The sequence below is a fragment of the Muntiacus reevesi genome, chromosome 4, assembly GCF_963930625.1.
Source record: "Muntiacus reevesi chromosome 4, mMunRee1.1, whole genome shotgun sequence".
NCBI classification, from domain to species: domain Eukaryota; kingdom Metazoa; phylum Chordata; class Mammalia; order Artiodactyla; family Cervidae; genus Muntiacus; species Muntiacus reevesi.
The window spans coordinates 104,175,742-104,194,616 of record NC_089252.1 but is presented as its reverse complement, the minus strand read 5'-3'; the positions used below and the strand labels follow the sequence as shown (position 1 = coordinate 104,194,616).

Genomic DNA, 18,875 nt, shown 5'->3' with positions numbered 1-18,875 from the left:
TCAGACACAACTGTGCGACTTTAAATGTAAATATAAAATGTGTGTATTCACCTGCCCATTGTTGACCTTTCCGCAACTCTGTTCTTCACACTTGTTGGCATCTGTCCACTGTCCTGGAGTCCTCTCCCACCCTGGTGGGTCACTTAAGGACTCTGGAGATAGTGTGGCTACTGGGGGAGCAGCCAGAGAAAGGACTCACTCAACTCCTGACAGATGACCAGAGGGCTTTCAGCCATCTTGCAGCTCTGCTGAGGAATTTCTGCTTGTCTGAGAAGCAGTGTTTCAATTCTGGTGTGTATTTGTGTATGTTTTAGTAAAGCCCTGTGCCTAAGCTCAGAGTCTGAGGGCCTGTAGAGCCCCACAGCCAGGACTGGGCATTCTGGTGACCCTCGGTTTGACAGTGTTTCCATGTTCTAAAGAGACCAGATGGACAGTGGGCTGAGTGTCACCAACTTCAGTACCCAGATGCCATTTAAACCAACACTGTTCAACCCCTGTATCTTCAGAGAGTCCCAGGGTCTTAACTCTTTAAATTGGCGTTAGACCAGAGCTGGTATGAACCTGGGAAGTCCTTCCTGAGCCTGTTAATAAATTTTCTCAGTTTCTTTTCTCTGAAGTAAGAGACTTTATTAGACCAGGGGTGAGTGGAGTCTAAGGTACAGAGTTTGCCAAGTGTGTGTTTGTGATTCCAGACCTTACAAGTCCCGACCTTCAGGGATGGTGGGAATAGTGGAGGCACTGGGTGTCCAGTGATTTGAGAGGGGTTGGCCCGTCAGGAGCACTACGTACCATTAAGTCCAGTTTAGCTGTGCTCTTTTGTCTCTTAGATGAGTCCTGGACACCAACCATGTCATCCTATAAAACCACATCTGTAAGTGGCAGATCCGTAGATTTGTGGTTGTTTTGTGGACTGGCTTTTAATTCCCACGTGAAGGCACTTTCCTTCTCAGCTCCTCGTTTGTCGTTTATGAAGCTGACTGTAGTCGTGACTTGACTCTTTTGAAGTCCTCTCTGCACCTGTGCGTGCATGCGGGCTTGCGTGCTCAGCTGCTAACTTGTGTCTCACTCTGCGACACCATGGACTGCACCCCACCAGGCTCCTCTGTCCCTGGGATTTCCCAAGCAAGAATATTGGAGTGGGTTGCCATTTCCTTCTCCAGGGGATCGTCCCAAGCCAGGGATTGAAACCACATCTCCTGCATTGCAGGCAGATTCTTTACCACTGAGCCCCCAGCAAAGTCCCTGTATCCTGAGACAAATACTTTACCAGAAGGCAAGTTCCTCTGAAGGACTAGAAGTGTCAGGGTACACATCCTCTTCTCATTTTAGGGTCCAGAGAGGTGAAGGAAGACACAGAAGTAGACTTTCTAATCCTCAGAAGGAAAACCTGTTATGTGTTTTGAGACACAAATAAACAGACAAACAAGAAGCACTAACAACAATATACCCTAACACCTTGCTAATCTCATATTTAGGTGATTGTGATGGATTTGAAAGATGGCAGGACCACACTCAAGACTGTTGGCTCACCTGCAGTCTGGCTCACCTCACTCACTGCATCTGAAAAATGGGTTAATGATCATTGGATATCTGGATGGATGAAATGATAACCTTTCTGTCTTCAGGAAACACCTATCATTGATTCATATAGAGGAACCTTGGCTTGCATTGTCTTAGGATCTTGTATCTGCCTACCCCCTCCAATCAAATGGTATTTGTTGATATACCCCCTATTTGGATACACTATTAGCCAGGGCTAGAAAGAGTTTAAAATTTCTATGTTTTTGTTAAAGAGAGTTCAAAGTATTGGGAACAAGTTTGGATAATATAAAGTTCCCATGCTAGAGCTAACCTACAGTGTCATTAGGCTCCTACACTGAGGTTCTATCTGCTATCCCCACCGCCTGATTTTGGAAGTGTATATATTATAGTTCGTGGCCGCTATCATCCCAAATATTAGCCATATATTCTGTGCTTTCAGTGTGGCCTTTTGGATCACATGTAGTAGTACACGTGTAGTAACCAGTGATGCCAGCCTCCACGGTATGGGTGCTGTTCTCCCCTTAAGTCCTAAGTCAGTTCTGAGTCTAAGAGATGACCATTTCACAACTGTCTTTTAAACCACAGACAATGAAAGAAACTCTTGAGCTTTAAGATTGCCCACATATTTGTGTGAGCCACTTTCAGCTGACATAGCCCTTTCACACATGGTGTTATATGATTCTGATAGTACTGCAGTAAGTGTAATATTATTATTCCCACTTTATAGATGAATAAATGGGGCCAAGAGACTCAGTAACTAACCCAAGTAACTCTCTCAAGATCATTCAGCTCTGCCTAAAACTTAGACCTGTCTCACCCAACACCACAGCAGCCCCTCATATCCAGAAGTAGGTGCAGTCCTGTTTGCTGGAGAATAGGGAGGGAAGGGCTTCCCTTGTGGCTCAGGTGGTAAAGAATCTGCCTGCCATGCAGGAGACCCGGGTTTGATCCTTGGGTTGGGAAGATCCCCTGGAGAAGGGAATGGCAACCCGCTCCAGTATTCTTGCATGGGAAATCCCATGGACAGACGAGCCTCGCAGGCTACAGTTCATGGGGTCGCAAAGAGTTGGACTCGACCAAGCCACTAACACACAATACAGAGGGAGGGAAGGAAAGAAGCAGCAAAGATTCTCACATGAACCCAGTTTACGTTCTTTACACTTTTTCTAAGAAGAGTGAGACCTATTTAAGATATTGATCCTCTCAAAGATATGTATCTATGTGTCTGAATTTTAAGGCAAGACAAAGCTTTCTGATCCTTTGGTCTTCTGATAGGATTTCTAAAGACTTTATTTGCTTGCTTCAGATGCTAAGACTATTCGTTCACTAGGTATACTAGGAAAAATCATTTCACCCACTGGGAGTCTGACTGCAGAGTTATACAAGATATTTCTGAGTAATCTGGGGTGCATGCTACACAGGTCCTCTCTGTAGAGAGAGAAATCAGGTCAGCGTTCTAAAAGCAACACTGGTTTTACCCAGCAGAAGTTGCTGGGAGGTACTTGTGTCTGGCTTTTCCTTGTTCACTGGCACCATGTTCTTATTCTGTTCTATTTCAAGGGACTTCCTGAAAGCAGGAGACAAGGAGAACATCTTTAATGCAGACCACTTCCCTCTCTGGTACCGAAGAGCTGCCGAGCAGATCCCAGGGAGCTTCGTCTATTCGATCCCATTCAGCACAGGTGGGTGCCCTTGTTGGAGGCTGGCTGTCCCTTCGGTCCTGCTGGCCTGAGCATTGCATGCAGAGGATGAGGGAGCATCCTGGAGGCTAAAGGGAGCCAAAGGCAGCCAGGAGAGCCAGTGCTGAATATTGGTTTCGCCTGAACCAGTGACCAGCTCTGTAAGTGTTGTTACCCCAAGTGCAAGGAAATTTTTACTTGAACAGACTCTGCAAAACACATGCCAGGAAGCAGGACTGTTATTTTGTACCATATAGAATTTACATACAAACTTCTCAGTAGATTTTTTTTTTAATCTAAAATGTGGTCATGGTCCTACTTAGAGAAAATTCACACAGCCATAACATCTTTTGCCAGCGCCTTCAGCAGGTCACATCACTCTGGAGGCCCACGATTCCTCATCAGAGCTGATTTAAATCAACACACAAAAGTAATGACTAAGATTTTGCGTAGCTTTTTGCTCTCCTGACAGGGAGCTGCAGTGACCAATGAGAGGCACGTAGTCAATGATCCTTCTTGTCTTTAGGTTTTACAACATTATAAAAAAATGCTAAGGTCTCCTCCCTCCAAAGGAGAACTGAACATTACCTTATTTCAACCAGTTTTAGAAGCAGTTTTAGAAGAGAAACTGGAAAGGCTTTTCAGTCGCCCTTGGCTTTTTCTTGTCTCGTTGTTCAGTCGTTCAGTCATGTCCGACTCTTTGCGACCCCATGGACTGCAGCATGCAAGGCTTCCCTGTCCGCCATCTCTCAGAGCTTCCTCAAACTCATGTCCATGAGTTGGTGATGCCATCCTACCATCTCTATTTCATGTGTCTGATATTTTTAGTGCTCATTCTGTGTAAGGCTCTGTATTGTGCATTGTAAAAGCTTCAGAGATGAATAAGACATAGTACTAGAAACTTGGATTGCTCTGGACAGTTCAGTATATGCTTATGTTTTATATTAGAGGCTTCTGTATTAATCTCTTACAAGCATTCCCAAGTCACCCCTAATGGGGACTCTCTAATGCTTTAGTGTCAGAGCTCCTTCCTGAGTTTTGGTACTTGCTTATTTCCCTAAATGAAACATCTTTAAAAATAAAGTTTTCAAAAATTTTGGAAGACATGTTGATAAGAGTTGTCTAATAATTAGTTGAATGAACTTATTAGGAATAGGGTCCCTCATTAATGAAGATATTCAAAAAAAGACCAAATGTTATTGTAGAAATTCCCTCCCTAGGTGGGATTTTAGAGGAGATTATCAGTTAGATTCCTTTAAGAAGCAAGATTCTTGGAGTCTATCTATACTCCTTTGCTGACAGGCCTGTGTTAACTCACACCCATGCACATGTATGTGTTCTCAAATATAAATTTCCAGGTGCTAAGAATTTCTTTATGTTTGTCTGTATCACATTTTATTGCTGAAAATATCAACTAAGAAACAGTGGACTTTCTAATTCTGCAAACCTATCAGTAATAATGTCTTCTTTTATCATATACTTCCATGATACTTTCTTTTTTGTAGTCTTCTGAAGTAAAAAAATTAAACTTAGCTTTCTAGATCTGGACTGGAGCCATTTAATTATCCAGAAGGGGATTTTCCCAAACCTGGACAGGGAGGAGGAGTTGTGGGTAATGAGAACGTCTCCCAGAAGTGTTGCATGTGTGTGTGTCTGTGTGTGTATGCATGTTTGTGTGTAATGGCTCCTCAGTTCAGTTTGCTTTGTTGTTATTCACCATTTTTCCTACAAAGAATTATGTCTGGAAAAGAATTCTGATTAATTAAGGCTGTTGTCTAATTGGTTTTTGGCAAGTGGGGTTTTCACTGAACTTTGAATGAAATCACATAATAAAAAGGAATTTACCTTCATGATAAAGTTATGGATGACATAATAGGAGATTTTGTGGCCCTTTAGATTTGGAGAAAATGTTAAAAATCACCACACACAAGCATTCTGGTGGAGCTTTCTTAGGTTTTTCTCCTGTGTGTTGAATACCTATACACACTGGGAAAGAAGCTGGTTTTTATTACGGCTTAAACTCAGGCCAGAAAATTCTTAATTGTTTTGGTCATAAGTGTATTTAAATTCAGATCTGCCTTCTCCCTGCTTCTAAATTCAATTGGATTGCATTCAACTCACATTCACTGAACCTTTTATAAGGCAGCCACTGGAGTAACAGTTATTAACTGTGGGCATTAGGAATTTGTGTTCAGTGTCTTTTAATGCATGAGTGTTAGAACCATCACTAGTAATTAAAAATCTCTTTATACTAATACCATATTGTTACCACATTAATAAGAGTATGGGGCAAGGATTTAATTCCAGCTCTATCCCTATTTAGAATAGTTTTGCTCAGAAAAACTTGGCTTGAAATTAAAATTTTATATCTCAGTAAAGTTTTAACCAACAAATCACAGCTAAAGTTCTCAGCTCACTGTAAAATAGTTTCAGTACTTTATCTCAAGCAGCTCTCTGTGGCTATGTTTAGAAACGCAATGTAAATATGATAACTGACAGTAAACACTGATATTAGTAACCACAAATTTTTAAAAATATGGTCCCTCTGTGGTGATTAATAATTTTGATGTGAAGTAGCTAGATGTTCCCCAGTGGGGGTGTCATAACTTGGTGCATTGATTTCTTAAGCTAAGAGGACTGCCTACCCCACACTTTGGGCCTAACAGGGCAGATCTGCTCTGAGTTCTGGGAAGTGAGAACTGGTGCAGATTTGGTGACTAATCTTTCTTTTTTCTTATAGGGACAGTCAACAAAAGCAATGTGGTGACAGCAAGTACCTCCATCCAGCTCCTGGATGAACGGAAATCTCCTGTGGTGGCAGGTAAATGATGTGTTTCAATCAATGAATATAAAATGAGGATGATGTCCATTCATCATTCATCAGCTACTTCCATGTATCAGAAAGTTGGCTTTGAAAGGTTAAACAAACAAACAAACAAGCAAACATTAAAAACTAAAAACTCTTTAGCTTGGCATCATCTCCTCCAACCCAAGGTTCTGACAGCTGGTTGAATTTGATGTGAAAGCAGAACTATTTCCCAGGACTTTTATCCATAGACTCTGAGCCAGTAGGAAATTTTTGGTATGTGCAGAAGATCATTTCTTGACAGTAGGTGCCATGTCAATTTAAAGTAAGCTTCAGATCTCCCATTTCTATGTCGTTGGGATAACAGGGTCCATGCAAGGAAAATGTGGGTTTGTTTTTGGCAAATACAAGCTGAAATGTGCCCTTCTCTGGAGAACCTGAGATTTCCATCACCCTAATCCCCCTGGGGGATTAGAGTTAGATGTATCTGCAGGTGCTGGGCTTGGGACCAGGGGAAAAGCCGTTTCATGATTGAGTTTTGAATTGTCAAAGAAACCCTGTATCTGGCTTTTCCCATCTCTCTCACTCTTAAGAGTGTCAGTAGATTTTTTTGACTGACTGGAGGCTTTCAATTGGTGATATTTTGCCTATAGGGCCAGAAACTGTCATAGACCCTCCTTTGGAAACAGATGCTGAGAAAATGGAGCCTAAGAGTGTGTCTGGCACATTGTTTGTTTCTGATAAATAATTGTTGGAGCCTTTGGTTAATGAATGAGTGAGACTGTCTAAGTATCATCCTGATAATTGGCTTCTGGTAAGTTGTACCACAGAATGATTTTGAATATCTACTTCTGTGACTCCACACACTGTGGGATGGAATTGAAATGGATCAGACATGTTTGAAGTGGTTGTCCTTTGCCTTGATTTTCTGACATAGCCTATACATCATAACTGTATTAAATATTAGCAGGACTGAAACATTTGATGACCATTGCCCTGGTTATTACTGGGCTATTGGTTATGGCAAGAAAGACAGTCATATATATCTGACCGGTAGCTCATCTTCAACTAGGCAGACCTATAACTAATCAGCCAGGAGATAAAGACTGTGAAAATTCAGGGCTGCTGTCTTCACATCTTGTTCTTAGTGTCTCATGTTCCTTGAGGAAAGTAGGAGACAGGATCATTTAGCTCAGTAAGATTTATTTTTGTTTGAAGGTCAGCCTTACTCACCTCCAGCCTGACCCAGCCAGCTAGTTCTGGAGGCATGTTATCTCTCTGGAGTTGAGGCCACATGCACCACCTGATAACTACATGGTCTGAACCAAATTGTCTGTTTGAAATTTCTTTCTAAAACCTTTTCCTTGAATTTCTCATAAAGTCATCATGGAGGATGCTCTGTTTTGGCTCTAGGATCACTGTGCCCATCCCAGCCACAGCTGTCCAAGTTTACAAACCATGTTCAAATGTCTCTAAATAACTTAGATTTCATAAATGTCTATTTGGCTGAGTATGGACGAAACGTGGACTCAGCCTGGGCACTGTGTATCTAGTCTGGAGAAGATCATGACTTTTCCAAATGGTGTGCTTGTTTACTGTTGAGTTATATAGTTGGCCAGAGACCACAGGCCAGTCATGAGACATGGTTGCCCCACCCTGCGTGGGTAGAAGAGCCACCCTCCTGGTCGCTACAACTCAATGTGTGCCAATTGGTGCCCATTTTCAGGAGGCAGTACAGAGAAAGACAAAGAACAAGGTTATCCAGGGGACTGTAATTAGTTGTTACCTTTTAAATCTGGTGATTATTAATCTTCTTTTTTAAAGTATATTGAGTAGACATAAGATAAAACAGAATTGCTCATATTTGATCTTGAAGGCTGACATGGATGCAGCATCATGAAGGCAGTGACCTCAAAAGAACCTTTATGTCTCCAAAAGCAGAGGGGCCTCCTCAGAACTTCCCCACATTTCATTGGCTCTGACTCACCCGTCATGTCACTGGATGATTAGGTTCGGCAACTTTCTTCTGTGTATTCTCTACAAATTAAGTAGACATTGTTTACTGCTTTAAAATTAAAAAGCCCATTTTAATTGGGGAAGAAACCTTGTTTTGGCAGATGAAGGAGAATGTGTGAGCAGGCTTGTCCCCCAACCAGTGTGCCTCCAACAGCACATGGGATACAGCCAACTGGCAGTAATTTGGGATTTCAATGAAATCCTTGTGCTAAATTGAAATTTATCTGAAAAGAAAGGTGTGCAACTTTGCAGTTTATTATCAAGGACTACTTTGCAAAGCCTGCGGTGCTCCCAGACCTGATCTGGTGTTCTCATGTTCATTGGCTACACGTGTCTGTTTGCGATAGAAAGAGTTTCTTGTTTTCGTTTTATGTGTGTGTGTGTTATTCTCTTCTTTCTCTCTTTTTTTGTTTTCTTTTTCAAACAAAAACATTTAGATACTCATCTGTCAATGACATCTTTGAAGAAAGGGCAGTCAAACTGGGCCGGGTTCCATTTATACGTCAGCCTCAGTGCATAAATGGGCCCCATCCATCTTCTTGGCCTATGACATTGCTTACAGTCCTTTTCTTGAGGAACTTGCCAACTCTCCAGCTGCCACTAGCATGCTACATTTTCTTAATTGCTTTCCCACTGCACAGGAAGGAGTGGTAGGACTTTCTCTCTGGCCCACCAAGTCTCTCTAGAGTGCTAGAACCTGCTGTGTGTGTCAGGCCCCTAATCCATTTTTCTGTTGTTATTGGAAATGCAAACCTGGGATTCTAAGGGCCACATAGTTTTGTCACTCACTCTATAACTTGCTAAATGTGTGGTCTTGGGTCCCTGAAGTTCTATCTAAAATAAGGTTGGGATTACTATCTCCCTCACCTTATTCTGGGTTGATTTGGGGATAAAATGAGGAAATAAATTAAAAAAATATCAATATCAAGAAGTAAAATTTACCAGGATGTGAGGCGGCCTATTTTTATCTTCAAGTTGGCAGTATACTTCTGCATTCATTCATATGTTCAATAAATAATTCCAACCTCTTTCTTTTGCCAGGCCTCCAGATAGAAATGAATAATAACCAGACTCTGTGATTGACAGTCTCTCCCCTTACTCCCTATCCTCCTCCCCGCCCCCCCACCACTACCCGAGACCTTTAAAATAGCAGCTATTTTTAAAGCCATGTCTGCACAGGATAAGTGAACTGAAAAGCTGAACAGTCATTTAGAAACTCCTAGAGGTCAAAGACTTTCTACTTTTCACCTTGTCCTTCACAGCATAACCCAGTGTAGTCCCTGGAGTATAGTAGACACTCAGTAAGGATTCTATACATTGGATTGAACTTACAGAAAGCCATTTTGTCCTTAGTTGTTATGACTTGAGTTCTGTAAGTTACCTAGATCATGGTGTTAATTCTATACTACACTCTCAATGAAGAGACCAGGCCCAATAAGCCAAGAGTCAAAGGTACTGTTTCCATCATGCTGGGGTGGAGAGAATCAGGAGAAGAAAATAAATACATAGACGGGAGGAATTGAGAAAAATTGGAAGGTACAAGGAGGCAGGGAACTTCTTCCCCTCCTTGGAGTGTTTTCTGACTTCCCTGTGCTTCTAGACTCTCCCTCTGACAAATATAAAATACTTAATCTCAATTTTCGGTAAGCTCATATTTCTGAATTTTGAAAGTAATAGAGAATAAATTCTGAATTATTTGCTTTAAAATGTGAACTTTAACATATCAAAATCTAAAATCTCTTCTAAGGTATTCTAAATTTATTTCCTAAATAATTTCTCTCCAGAAGCAAGGGCTATCCCAATTATATTTTTATTCCCAGTGCCAAGGTAAGAATTGATATGGTAAATATGTCAAGACTATTGACTAAGTGACTTGAGAAAAGTGGGGTTCATTTTTACCTGTTCTCTATACTACCCACTCCAGTGTTCTTGCCTGAAAAATTCCATGGACAGAAGAGCCTGGCAGGCTACAGTTCATGGGATTGCAAAGGGTCGAACACAACTGAGTGACTAAACACATAGGCACACATGCTTGCAAAGTTTACTGACCAAACAGTGGGAACGCAGAGCTTGACCAAAACTCTGAGAGAGGCACTCAGCAGCTAAAATTCCAATCCACACCATAGCGAAGTGATGCAGACCAATATGGATATTTTAAGGAGTAGAAAAACTGTTAAGTGTCCCATTTTTTATAGCAACTGTTGTTAGCACAGTAGTTGTCTCTGCATTAGCAGATATTTTTTTCGAGGTCCAAGCATCTAACCTGATGCTTAGGGTAGCTAAGCATCTGTTCAACACCAGAAAGAAAGGCATTGGTTACAGAAATGAATATTTTAACAGGTTTATAGAGATATGAATGATTTGCATACCTAAAATCACCTGTCTTAAGTATAAAATTTAAGGATTTCTAGTAAATTTTGGGAGACTCTGATCTCGCAGTCTATTCCTTTGCAAGGAACACAGCATGTTAGATCCATTCATGGAGAAAATTGGAAAATGTAGGTTAAGTGGTCTCATTTGCATAATTCTGGGCCTTGTAATGAAGGGGGATGCTTGATCTTAGGACAAAAGATCTCATTTTAACCAGTTGATTAAGAAAGAGGTTGCTGAACATCATTGACCATTAGCTATTGTCAGGTACATGTTATTTAAACTGAGTGTACTGTTTAATATACAGCTTTCCTTACAGTTGCATAAATAATGGTGCCAAAATGTTATAGGCAAATATTCAGCTCATCAACATTTCTTTGGTGGGATTTCATATATGTGGTATATGTGAGTTAACTAGTATTTAGAAATTAATTATGTGTCAAGTCTCCATGGATAAAATTCTAGTTTGTAGGTGAGCAAAGGGAATGTTTTATTATAGCAGAAGTTAATATTTATTGATCACTCTAGTTGTCCTTAACCAGGGACAGTTTTGGCCCCCAGGAGACATTTCACAACATCTGGAAATATTTTTGATTGTTGTGACTGGTTAGGAGGGGTCCTGCTGGCATCTAACGGGTAGAGGTCAGGGATACTCCAGAACATCCGACATCACACGGAACAGCCCACAACAGCACAGGATCATCTGGTCCAAAATGTCAGCAAAGGTGAGGTGGAGAAATGCTGGGTTACACTGATGGGAAAACTTCAACTCTCAGTGCTTTCAGATTCAGCGTTTTCCCTTGTAGGCTTATTTGCAAAAAGACCTTATTTCTTATCTTCATTTTTTATTAAAGAATTCAATGAGTGTATATGTGTGTATGTATGTGTCTAGCACCTACCATTTTCCTGTTGCTGGGGATACAGCTGAGCACAAGCACCCCAGAGGGCATTGTGGAGCGAGCTGGGGGATGATGTTTGATGCGGTGAGTGGGCATTGTTGGCTCTCCTGCCCTGAGGCTGAGGGGGCAGCAGCCCAGTGAAGAATCATTCTGACCAAACTGCTGCCGATGGAGGAGAGCCTCCCCTTGTGGGGGAGGTACCGACAGCAGACAAGTGTTGCAGGAATGGGAGGAAGAAAGGAAGAAGGGCGGGAGGGAGGAGGAGGAAAGGGAATTTCCGGTCGTGGTTGATGCTCTATGAAAAATGAAGTGTGGTTGGGAGTACCAACGGCAGGAAAGAATGCTGGTGTTCATACTTCTTCTTCTTTTTTTTTTTTCATGTTCATGCTTCTGTGTGGCAGAGGCAGTGCTTCTCCAAACTGGGGGAGGATGGGGACTCAGAGAAGGCCTCCCTGAGGAGGTGACCTGATCAGAGATTGGAATGATGAGATACAGCCATTATGCCAAGATCTGTGGGAAGAACGTTCCAGCAGAGGGAACAAACTTCTCTAGGAATCTTGAGTGAGATTCCTCACACATGTTGTGTCTCAATGGTTTCTCTGAGACACAAATGAGCCTCTCAGGATTGGGTGGTATTTACTAGAATCTAAAAGCATGACTGATGGGCAGATGCCCCAGGGTGAAGTGAGGAACCCAAGGTAAGCTGTGGTCTAAATGTCAGCTATGAGATGGGGCTTTTATACATTTGGCATTAATTTTTTTTTAAAGTTGACTTACAAATGCACTGCAGGGGCAAAAGGGGCTCTGAGCTGGTAGGAATGACAATAACAAACTTCAGAGAAATGGATTAGTGATGTAGCTACCAACTATGCTTTATTTCAAGTCTGCAGGAGAATCTGAGTTAGAGTTGGCCGCGTAGAACAGCTGCTCTGCATACCACAGTAGACAGTGACAGGCATACTGAGGATCATCGCTCCAGGAATAAAAATAGCCCAGAGTTTGGAGAAACTGAATCTGTGCTCACTCTCCAGGACACTCATTCCCATGAGCCACTGTCCTTTTATAAACCTTACCAAAAGCCCCAACACATTCTCCACCCCAAAATCAGCAGCAGAATTTTGGAGTTATGGGTCCTTATACCCAGTTTTTGAGTTCTGTTTTGGCAGGACTCCCCTTTCCAAGGTCATGCTGGGATTTGGACATTAAAGCCAGTATAAGCCAAGGATTTAGCAGTGAGCACAGGGCCATTTCCCCCTTCTTGCTCTGGGATTGAATGTTCACATTTATAAAATGAGGTTGATTGGTGCTTTGGTTGGATTTCTAGCAGCCTAGTTTTTAAGTATAGAGATTTGTTTCATCATCATAGAAAAGGAAAAGAATTAACCAATAACGGGCTATTTCTTGCACCCAGATTCAGCCTAGCTTTGGGGGGACCCCTCTAGTTCCTTTTGAGAAAAATAATTTATATAAGAAAAGTGCTTGGTAAATACTTATAGCTGAGTGCTCAGTAATGGTTAGCTGGTAAATTATTACTGCTGTTGTTAAGAATGATATGTGTTACACCGGCCACACTCATCAGCCAGTGCTTTGAGCATGTGCTGTTCCCTGTGAAAACTTGCGTAGGGGATATCATTATAGTGTCTTTAAGTGTCTCATAGTAAAATTTTGAAAGTTGCACTTTCTTGTACCTACTTCTCAGAACAGAAATTGACAAACTGTAATCCACAGAATGAAATTTAGGATGCTACCTTTTTTTTTAGAGTTTTATTGAGGTATATTTCATTTACTATAAAGTTCACCATTTCAAGTCTACAGTTGATTGGGTTTTGGTATTTTTTAGGTTGTACAACTGTCACCACAGTCTAGCTTTAGAATAATTTTATATTCTCCCAAAAAACCCCCATACCCACACACCCTCCTCATTCTTTATATCCCATTCCCTACTCAACCCCAAGAAACCCATTAATCTCCTTTCTGTCTCTATAGACATTGCAGATAAATGGAATCATACAACATAAGGGCTTTTGTGATTCACTTCTTTCACTGAACTTGATGTTTTCAAGGTTCATGTTGTAGCAAGGATCAATACCTTGGCATTTTAAACTGCCAAATGATACCCCATTGTGTGTATGTATAACATTTATCCATTTATCAGTTAATGGATACTTCTGGGTTGTTCTCACTTTTCAACTATTGTTACCAATGCTGATATGAACATTTATGTACACATTTTTGTTCAGATACTTGTTATAATTTCTCCTGGGTAAGAATTGGGATAGAATTGTTGGGTCATAAGGTAATTCTAGATTTGATATTTTGAAGAACTGACAAGCTGTTTTCCAAAGCAGCAGCAGCTTTTTACAATCCCACCAGTATTGTATGTGGCTTCCAGTTTTTCCTCATACTTATGAATGCTTGCTATTTCTGTCTTTTTTAGTTTAGCTATCGTAGTGGGAATGAAGTGATTTGCATTTCCCTAATAACTAACTACACCGAGCATCTTCTCATGTACATGCCAGCTCCTTGCATATCTTCACTGGGGAAATGTCTGCTCATATCTTTTGCCTGTATTTAAATTAGGTTATTTGTCTTTTTATTGTTGAGAAGTAAATTCTTTATATATTCTGGATGCAAGTACCTTGTCAGATAACTACCACTTGTTTTTATAAATAATATTTTATTGAAATACATCCCTGTCCAGATTTTCTGTTTTCAACTTCTTGTGCAAATGGCAGAGCTGAGACCATATGGATAAAAAGCCAAAAATATTTACTGCCTGACTCTTTAGAGAAACCGTTTGCTAACTCCTGCTTTAGATAAAAATATGTCATGGTCTGTTTAAAAAAAAAAACACACCAAAAATGCTAATTTGTTCACTCACTTATTTTGCCATATTTTTATCTTATAAAAATGAAGAAGATATTTAAATCAGAGGTATGTAAGTAGGTGTTGAAGACAGAACTTCCTGCGTCAGAAGGTATCCATCACTGTGCCTAGTGTTTTTGTGTATGTGGTTACAGAGATATCCCAATCAAAGGTCCTGAGCTTTCTAAAAATATATACTCTCACTGTCAGTCAAGACAGTGATTTGCTTAATCTTCACTTTAGTTTATAAACCTCTGAACAGTGTAATCAGTATAATGCTTGGTAGAACATTGGAAATGCCCTCACATGCTTTGGTGGAAAACAGTTTCTGGGATTTCCCCCCACCCAACACGACTCATGAGAGATTTGGGGATTTATTTAGCCACCTTTATCCAGGCAAATCTCCTAGTGACCTTAATGGGATTTTGATCTTGGTAAAAACTAGTATATATATGACTCAGGCTAAGTGAAGGGCTAAAGAGGATAAATGAGCTGACATGCATTTCCCCTCTCTGGGAAGAGAGGGCATGATTGGGGGCTCTAGCATAAATGCTTTGACAGTCAGTCTGTGGACTCTTGCTCATGGAAAATGCTTTTGCCAGTCTGTGGTGGGAAAGGGGCAGTGCTGATCAAAGGCTCTTTATTCCCACGGCCTCCTGCAGTTTGCGCTCACCAAGAACTCCCACATGCTATTCTGGGTGAAAAGATCTGCATGAGGTCAAGATCAGTGTCTGAATGTCATTCCTACTTCAAGGCCAAATTATATGTGACCAGGCTCAGGCAGACTAGAGTGTACAATTGTCTTAAAACATAAAAACAAAGTTCAGAATGAAAACATAGTGCGTGGACATTTTTATGCTTGTACCTCACTAGCCTTCTTCGACCAATTCCCATGTTTTTGCTGATACAGTAAGGTTCTTTTAAGCCAAAATTATTTCTGTTATTATGTTATTTTGTGTTATTTCTTATTTTTCTATGCTCTTCTCACTTTCTCTCTTTCATGCTTTCTGGAACCCACTCCAACCGGGTTTCATCCATAGTGAATCATTTCTCATCAAGGTTACTTATAACTCCCACATTACCAAATCCAGAATTGAACTTCAGATATTCTTTTTTCTTGATCTATCAGCAGCACTTGACCATGTTGCCCACATTCTCCGTGCAAACCTCTTTATTTGGTTCTTTGCCTATCTCACTGCCTACCCTCTTGGTCTCCTTTGCTGATTTTGTTCATCTCTTGATTATGCATGTTGGAGGGCCCCAGGGCTCCTGTCCACTCGCAAGACTTTTAGCACCGTTCATGAGGTGATGATTCCTAAGTCAGACCTCTTTCCCTTGACTCTCTCTTGTCTGATTAGTGTCTCTGCCTCTCCCATCAAAAAAATCCCATTCCCAAAAGCCCATCAAATGCAATTGACTCCAAGCTTAATTTATTGCAGTTATCTGGTTATTCAGTCCAAAAAGTTAGGAGTCATTTTTAAAAAGTATTTATTATGGATAATACTGAATATAATCAAAAGTAAATAGAAGCATGAGAAGAAACCCAAGGAAACCCATGCATCCTTCATTCAAATTCCTTCTCCACTAATCATTAATGACATGACCTTGAACAAATTACCCAAACCCAATAAATTATCTTCATCTGTCATATGGCAGTAAAATGCTCTCATGTTTTGCTTAATTTGAGACTTAGAGAAAAATGAAAATATGACACTAAAAACAACTGGCACACAACCTGGTGCTTAATAAAAGTTGATGGCAGTGCTATTATTGTTCTTATCCAAACAATTAATATAGTAATGCTGTAGTTATTGTAGTGTGGTTCACCAGAATGAGTGAATAATGGCAGGGGTTGGGTTGTATTATACATGCTAACCCTTTGCTCCTGTAATTGTATTTATCAGATCTGCAATTAATTTTCTGTGTGACTTAGGAAAAATTCCTTTCATTTTCCATTCTTCTATTTCCTGTTTGTAAAATAAGAATATGAAACATAAGTCAACTCCAGTTGATCAGGAGTAGGTACTTAGAAAAGAGATTTTAAAGGATTCTGAGGCTTTGACTGGAGTCAGTAGATAAGTTTGCTGAGATCTGTTAGTAATGTCTGAAGTAGGTAGGAAAGCTGGTCACAGCTATTCTGAAATTGGCCACACCTAAACTAACTGCTCTCAAAGGACCTTCCCAATACCCAGTCGTTTGGTTCTTTTTCTTCTCTTCTTGGTAAGCCTTTGAAACTGGGTAACATCCTATCCATCCAAATGAATATTCAGTGTCATTAGAGTGAAAAGTAAATGTGGATACTCCAGTCAAGAATCTGAAAGCAAAGTGAGGGATTGCAAACCTGCCTCTTCCAATGGGAGGGAGGTTTCTTTGAGACCTTATTAAAATTTGAGCATAAATAAATAAATAATTTTCATCATAAGGGAAAACAGGGTAGTTCCCTGAAGTTGTGTATAAGCCACACCCAGTGACACCATGTGGGGTTGGAATATCATTTGCTGGTAGGTTTCTGTCTAATAGCATTTAGCATTGGATACACTGGTGGGTTTGACCCAAGTGAAAATAGTTATTTTCTGATCTGCAATAGAAGGTTACAGATTTCTAACATTTAGTTGTATAATTATGATAATCAGTGCTACAGATATTTTAGAAATTGATCTGCTTCCTTTGATATTTTGGATCTAAGACAAGAGTGTCTAATTTCTGGAATAACTTGGTTAACTTGAATAATGAGATTTCAGAGCCTTCAGGAAGAAATCCTGTGACTCACTTTTAAGTCTTCCATTTTTGTATGAAAGAAAAAAAATGAAACATCCATTGTTTGTGGGCATTTTATCATCTGAAGCGCAAGATTGTTCCTGGAAGGTCGGGGATATTTGCCTTAATTTTAAAAGCTTTCCAAGTATAGATTTGACACTATGTCTTCTTTCTCCACAATCTCTGTGGCAGAGATTCCTCCTACACCTTCATTATATGCCTCACATTTTGGGGTCCTGTTATTGTGAGTTTGTGACCTCTGGCAAAGCAAAAATAGTGATACTGTGCCACTAGATATAAAGAAGAAACTATATTTTACAAAATTTTCTCAGAGCGATCCACAATAAACGTGATATTTATTTACAGTATCCCTTCAGTAAGGCTCTATGATGGAAGGGCATTTTATAGGAGAATCTATAAATATGACAGCAGCAATAAACAGCTGAAAATAATCTATGAGGCGTTTGCAAATTACCCCTCATGAGCTGTAGTGGTTGTGAAAGATAATTTGCGGTTCTCACAGAATACCCTGCAAATTGAGTCTTTCATCTGCAAGTTTTTTACAGAGAAAACATTTCATTTCTCTTATTAACGAATGATAACTCTTCATTTGTTAATCTAAACAATTTGATTTATATTTTTCTGTGCTGAGAGACTTGTTGACATTTTAGGGTAAGTAAGTATTTTCATTGCCAACTTCTCTTTGAGGTGACTGTAGGCAAAAGATCGACAGCTGAATATAAAAAGGCATCATTTTAATAATTTTCCTTAAAGACATCTCGTAAAGCAGGAATCTATTTGCCCAAGTTATCGTCTGTGCTTAGAAACCTAATAGGATGTGGGTGTGAAGGAGTGAGGATTCTAGCCACATTTGGGGTTTTCTGCGGTGGATTGGAAGCCCTGTCATGTAATCGCTGTGGGCAGGGGGATGGGGTCGACCTGCACAGTCACCAGACCTCTGACAGATGTCTCAAATCACAGCAGTGAAAATAAATCAATCAATAAATTTTAAAAAAATCACAGCAGTGAAAGAGGCATGCGATGTTGGTCTCAGTAGTTTCCAGCTTATGTAATATCTGTTCAAGTATCTCACGGGTTGGATGCCAAGATTACATGAATGTTCATGAGAACACCTCTCACCGTGCATGGTACGTAGCACGAACTCTCGAAACATTTGGTGAAATGAGGACAATGTATAAAAAGATCTCCTCGATTTCCTTCCTCATATTACTTTCTTAGCCAAGGACTCATAGTCCAGGGCAAGGAAGACTTTTTTCTACCTGGAAAGTAATCCCTCCATCCTTGGACGGGATGCTTGGTCTTACCTCTGAAGTAGTGCATGAAGAGAGCAGAAAGGGGGCATTGGGCCTGGGATGGAGCTGATCCCAGAAGCCAGCTTTCCCTGAGATCTCTTTTTGATCTTAAAATCCACGGTAATTTTTCAGTCTACTCTTTAAGATATCCAGATTTATTTTAATATTCAGAAAAAATTAGCATCAAATGTAAATGTTTCCCCCCAGAAGAATCATTTAGCAAAACTGCTGTTCCAGCGAGTTGGCCCATCTTTAACTTGTGGGGTGGGAGACAATGGTTGTGAAGCACTGTGAGGAGGTATAGATGTTCTCTGTGATGTATGAGTCCTGTAGGGTAGGCTAGGGTAGATCCATCTGTCTTTCCCCTGATCTCTTTACACTGCTGGGCAAGGCTTTGGCTGCATCAGACAGGGAAACAATATTTCATCCTGTGTAGACCTCCGATTCATGTGCCAGGTTAGGGAATGGACTACTGATTTAAGATCCAAAACACTGTTAGATGCCCTGAAGAAGTGAATGCAGAGCCAGTACCCTGAATGGCAAATATGCTTTATCCTTTGAACCAACTCCAGTTGATTAGTTCTGGTTGCCTACAGTGCTGTCTTAAGAAGGCATCTGTGGTGCATCA

General features: G+C 40.5%; 1 protein-coding gene across 1 annotated transcript in view; it reads left to right on the top strand.

Moving 5' to 3' along the window:
- The window catches only part of CACNA2D3 (calcium voltage-gated channel auxiliary subunit alpha2delta 3), an 838,234-nt gene that overhangs the window by 686,743 nt on the left and 132,616 nt on the right, over positions 1-18,875 (top strand). The window contains exons 26-27 of the mRNA XM_065935331.1: positions 3,103-3,224; positions 5,962-6,042. Of these exons, the coding sequence (XP_065791403.1) occupies positions 3,103-3,224; positions 5,962-6,042 (203 nt within the window). The remainder of the gene's footprint in view (positions 1-3,102; positions 3,225-5,961; positions 6,043-18,875) is intronic.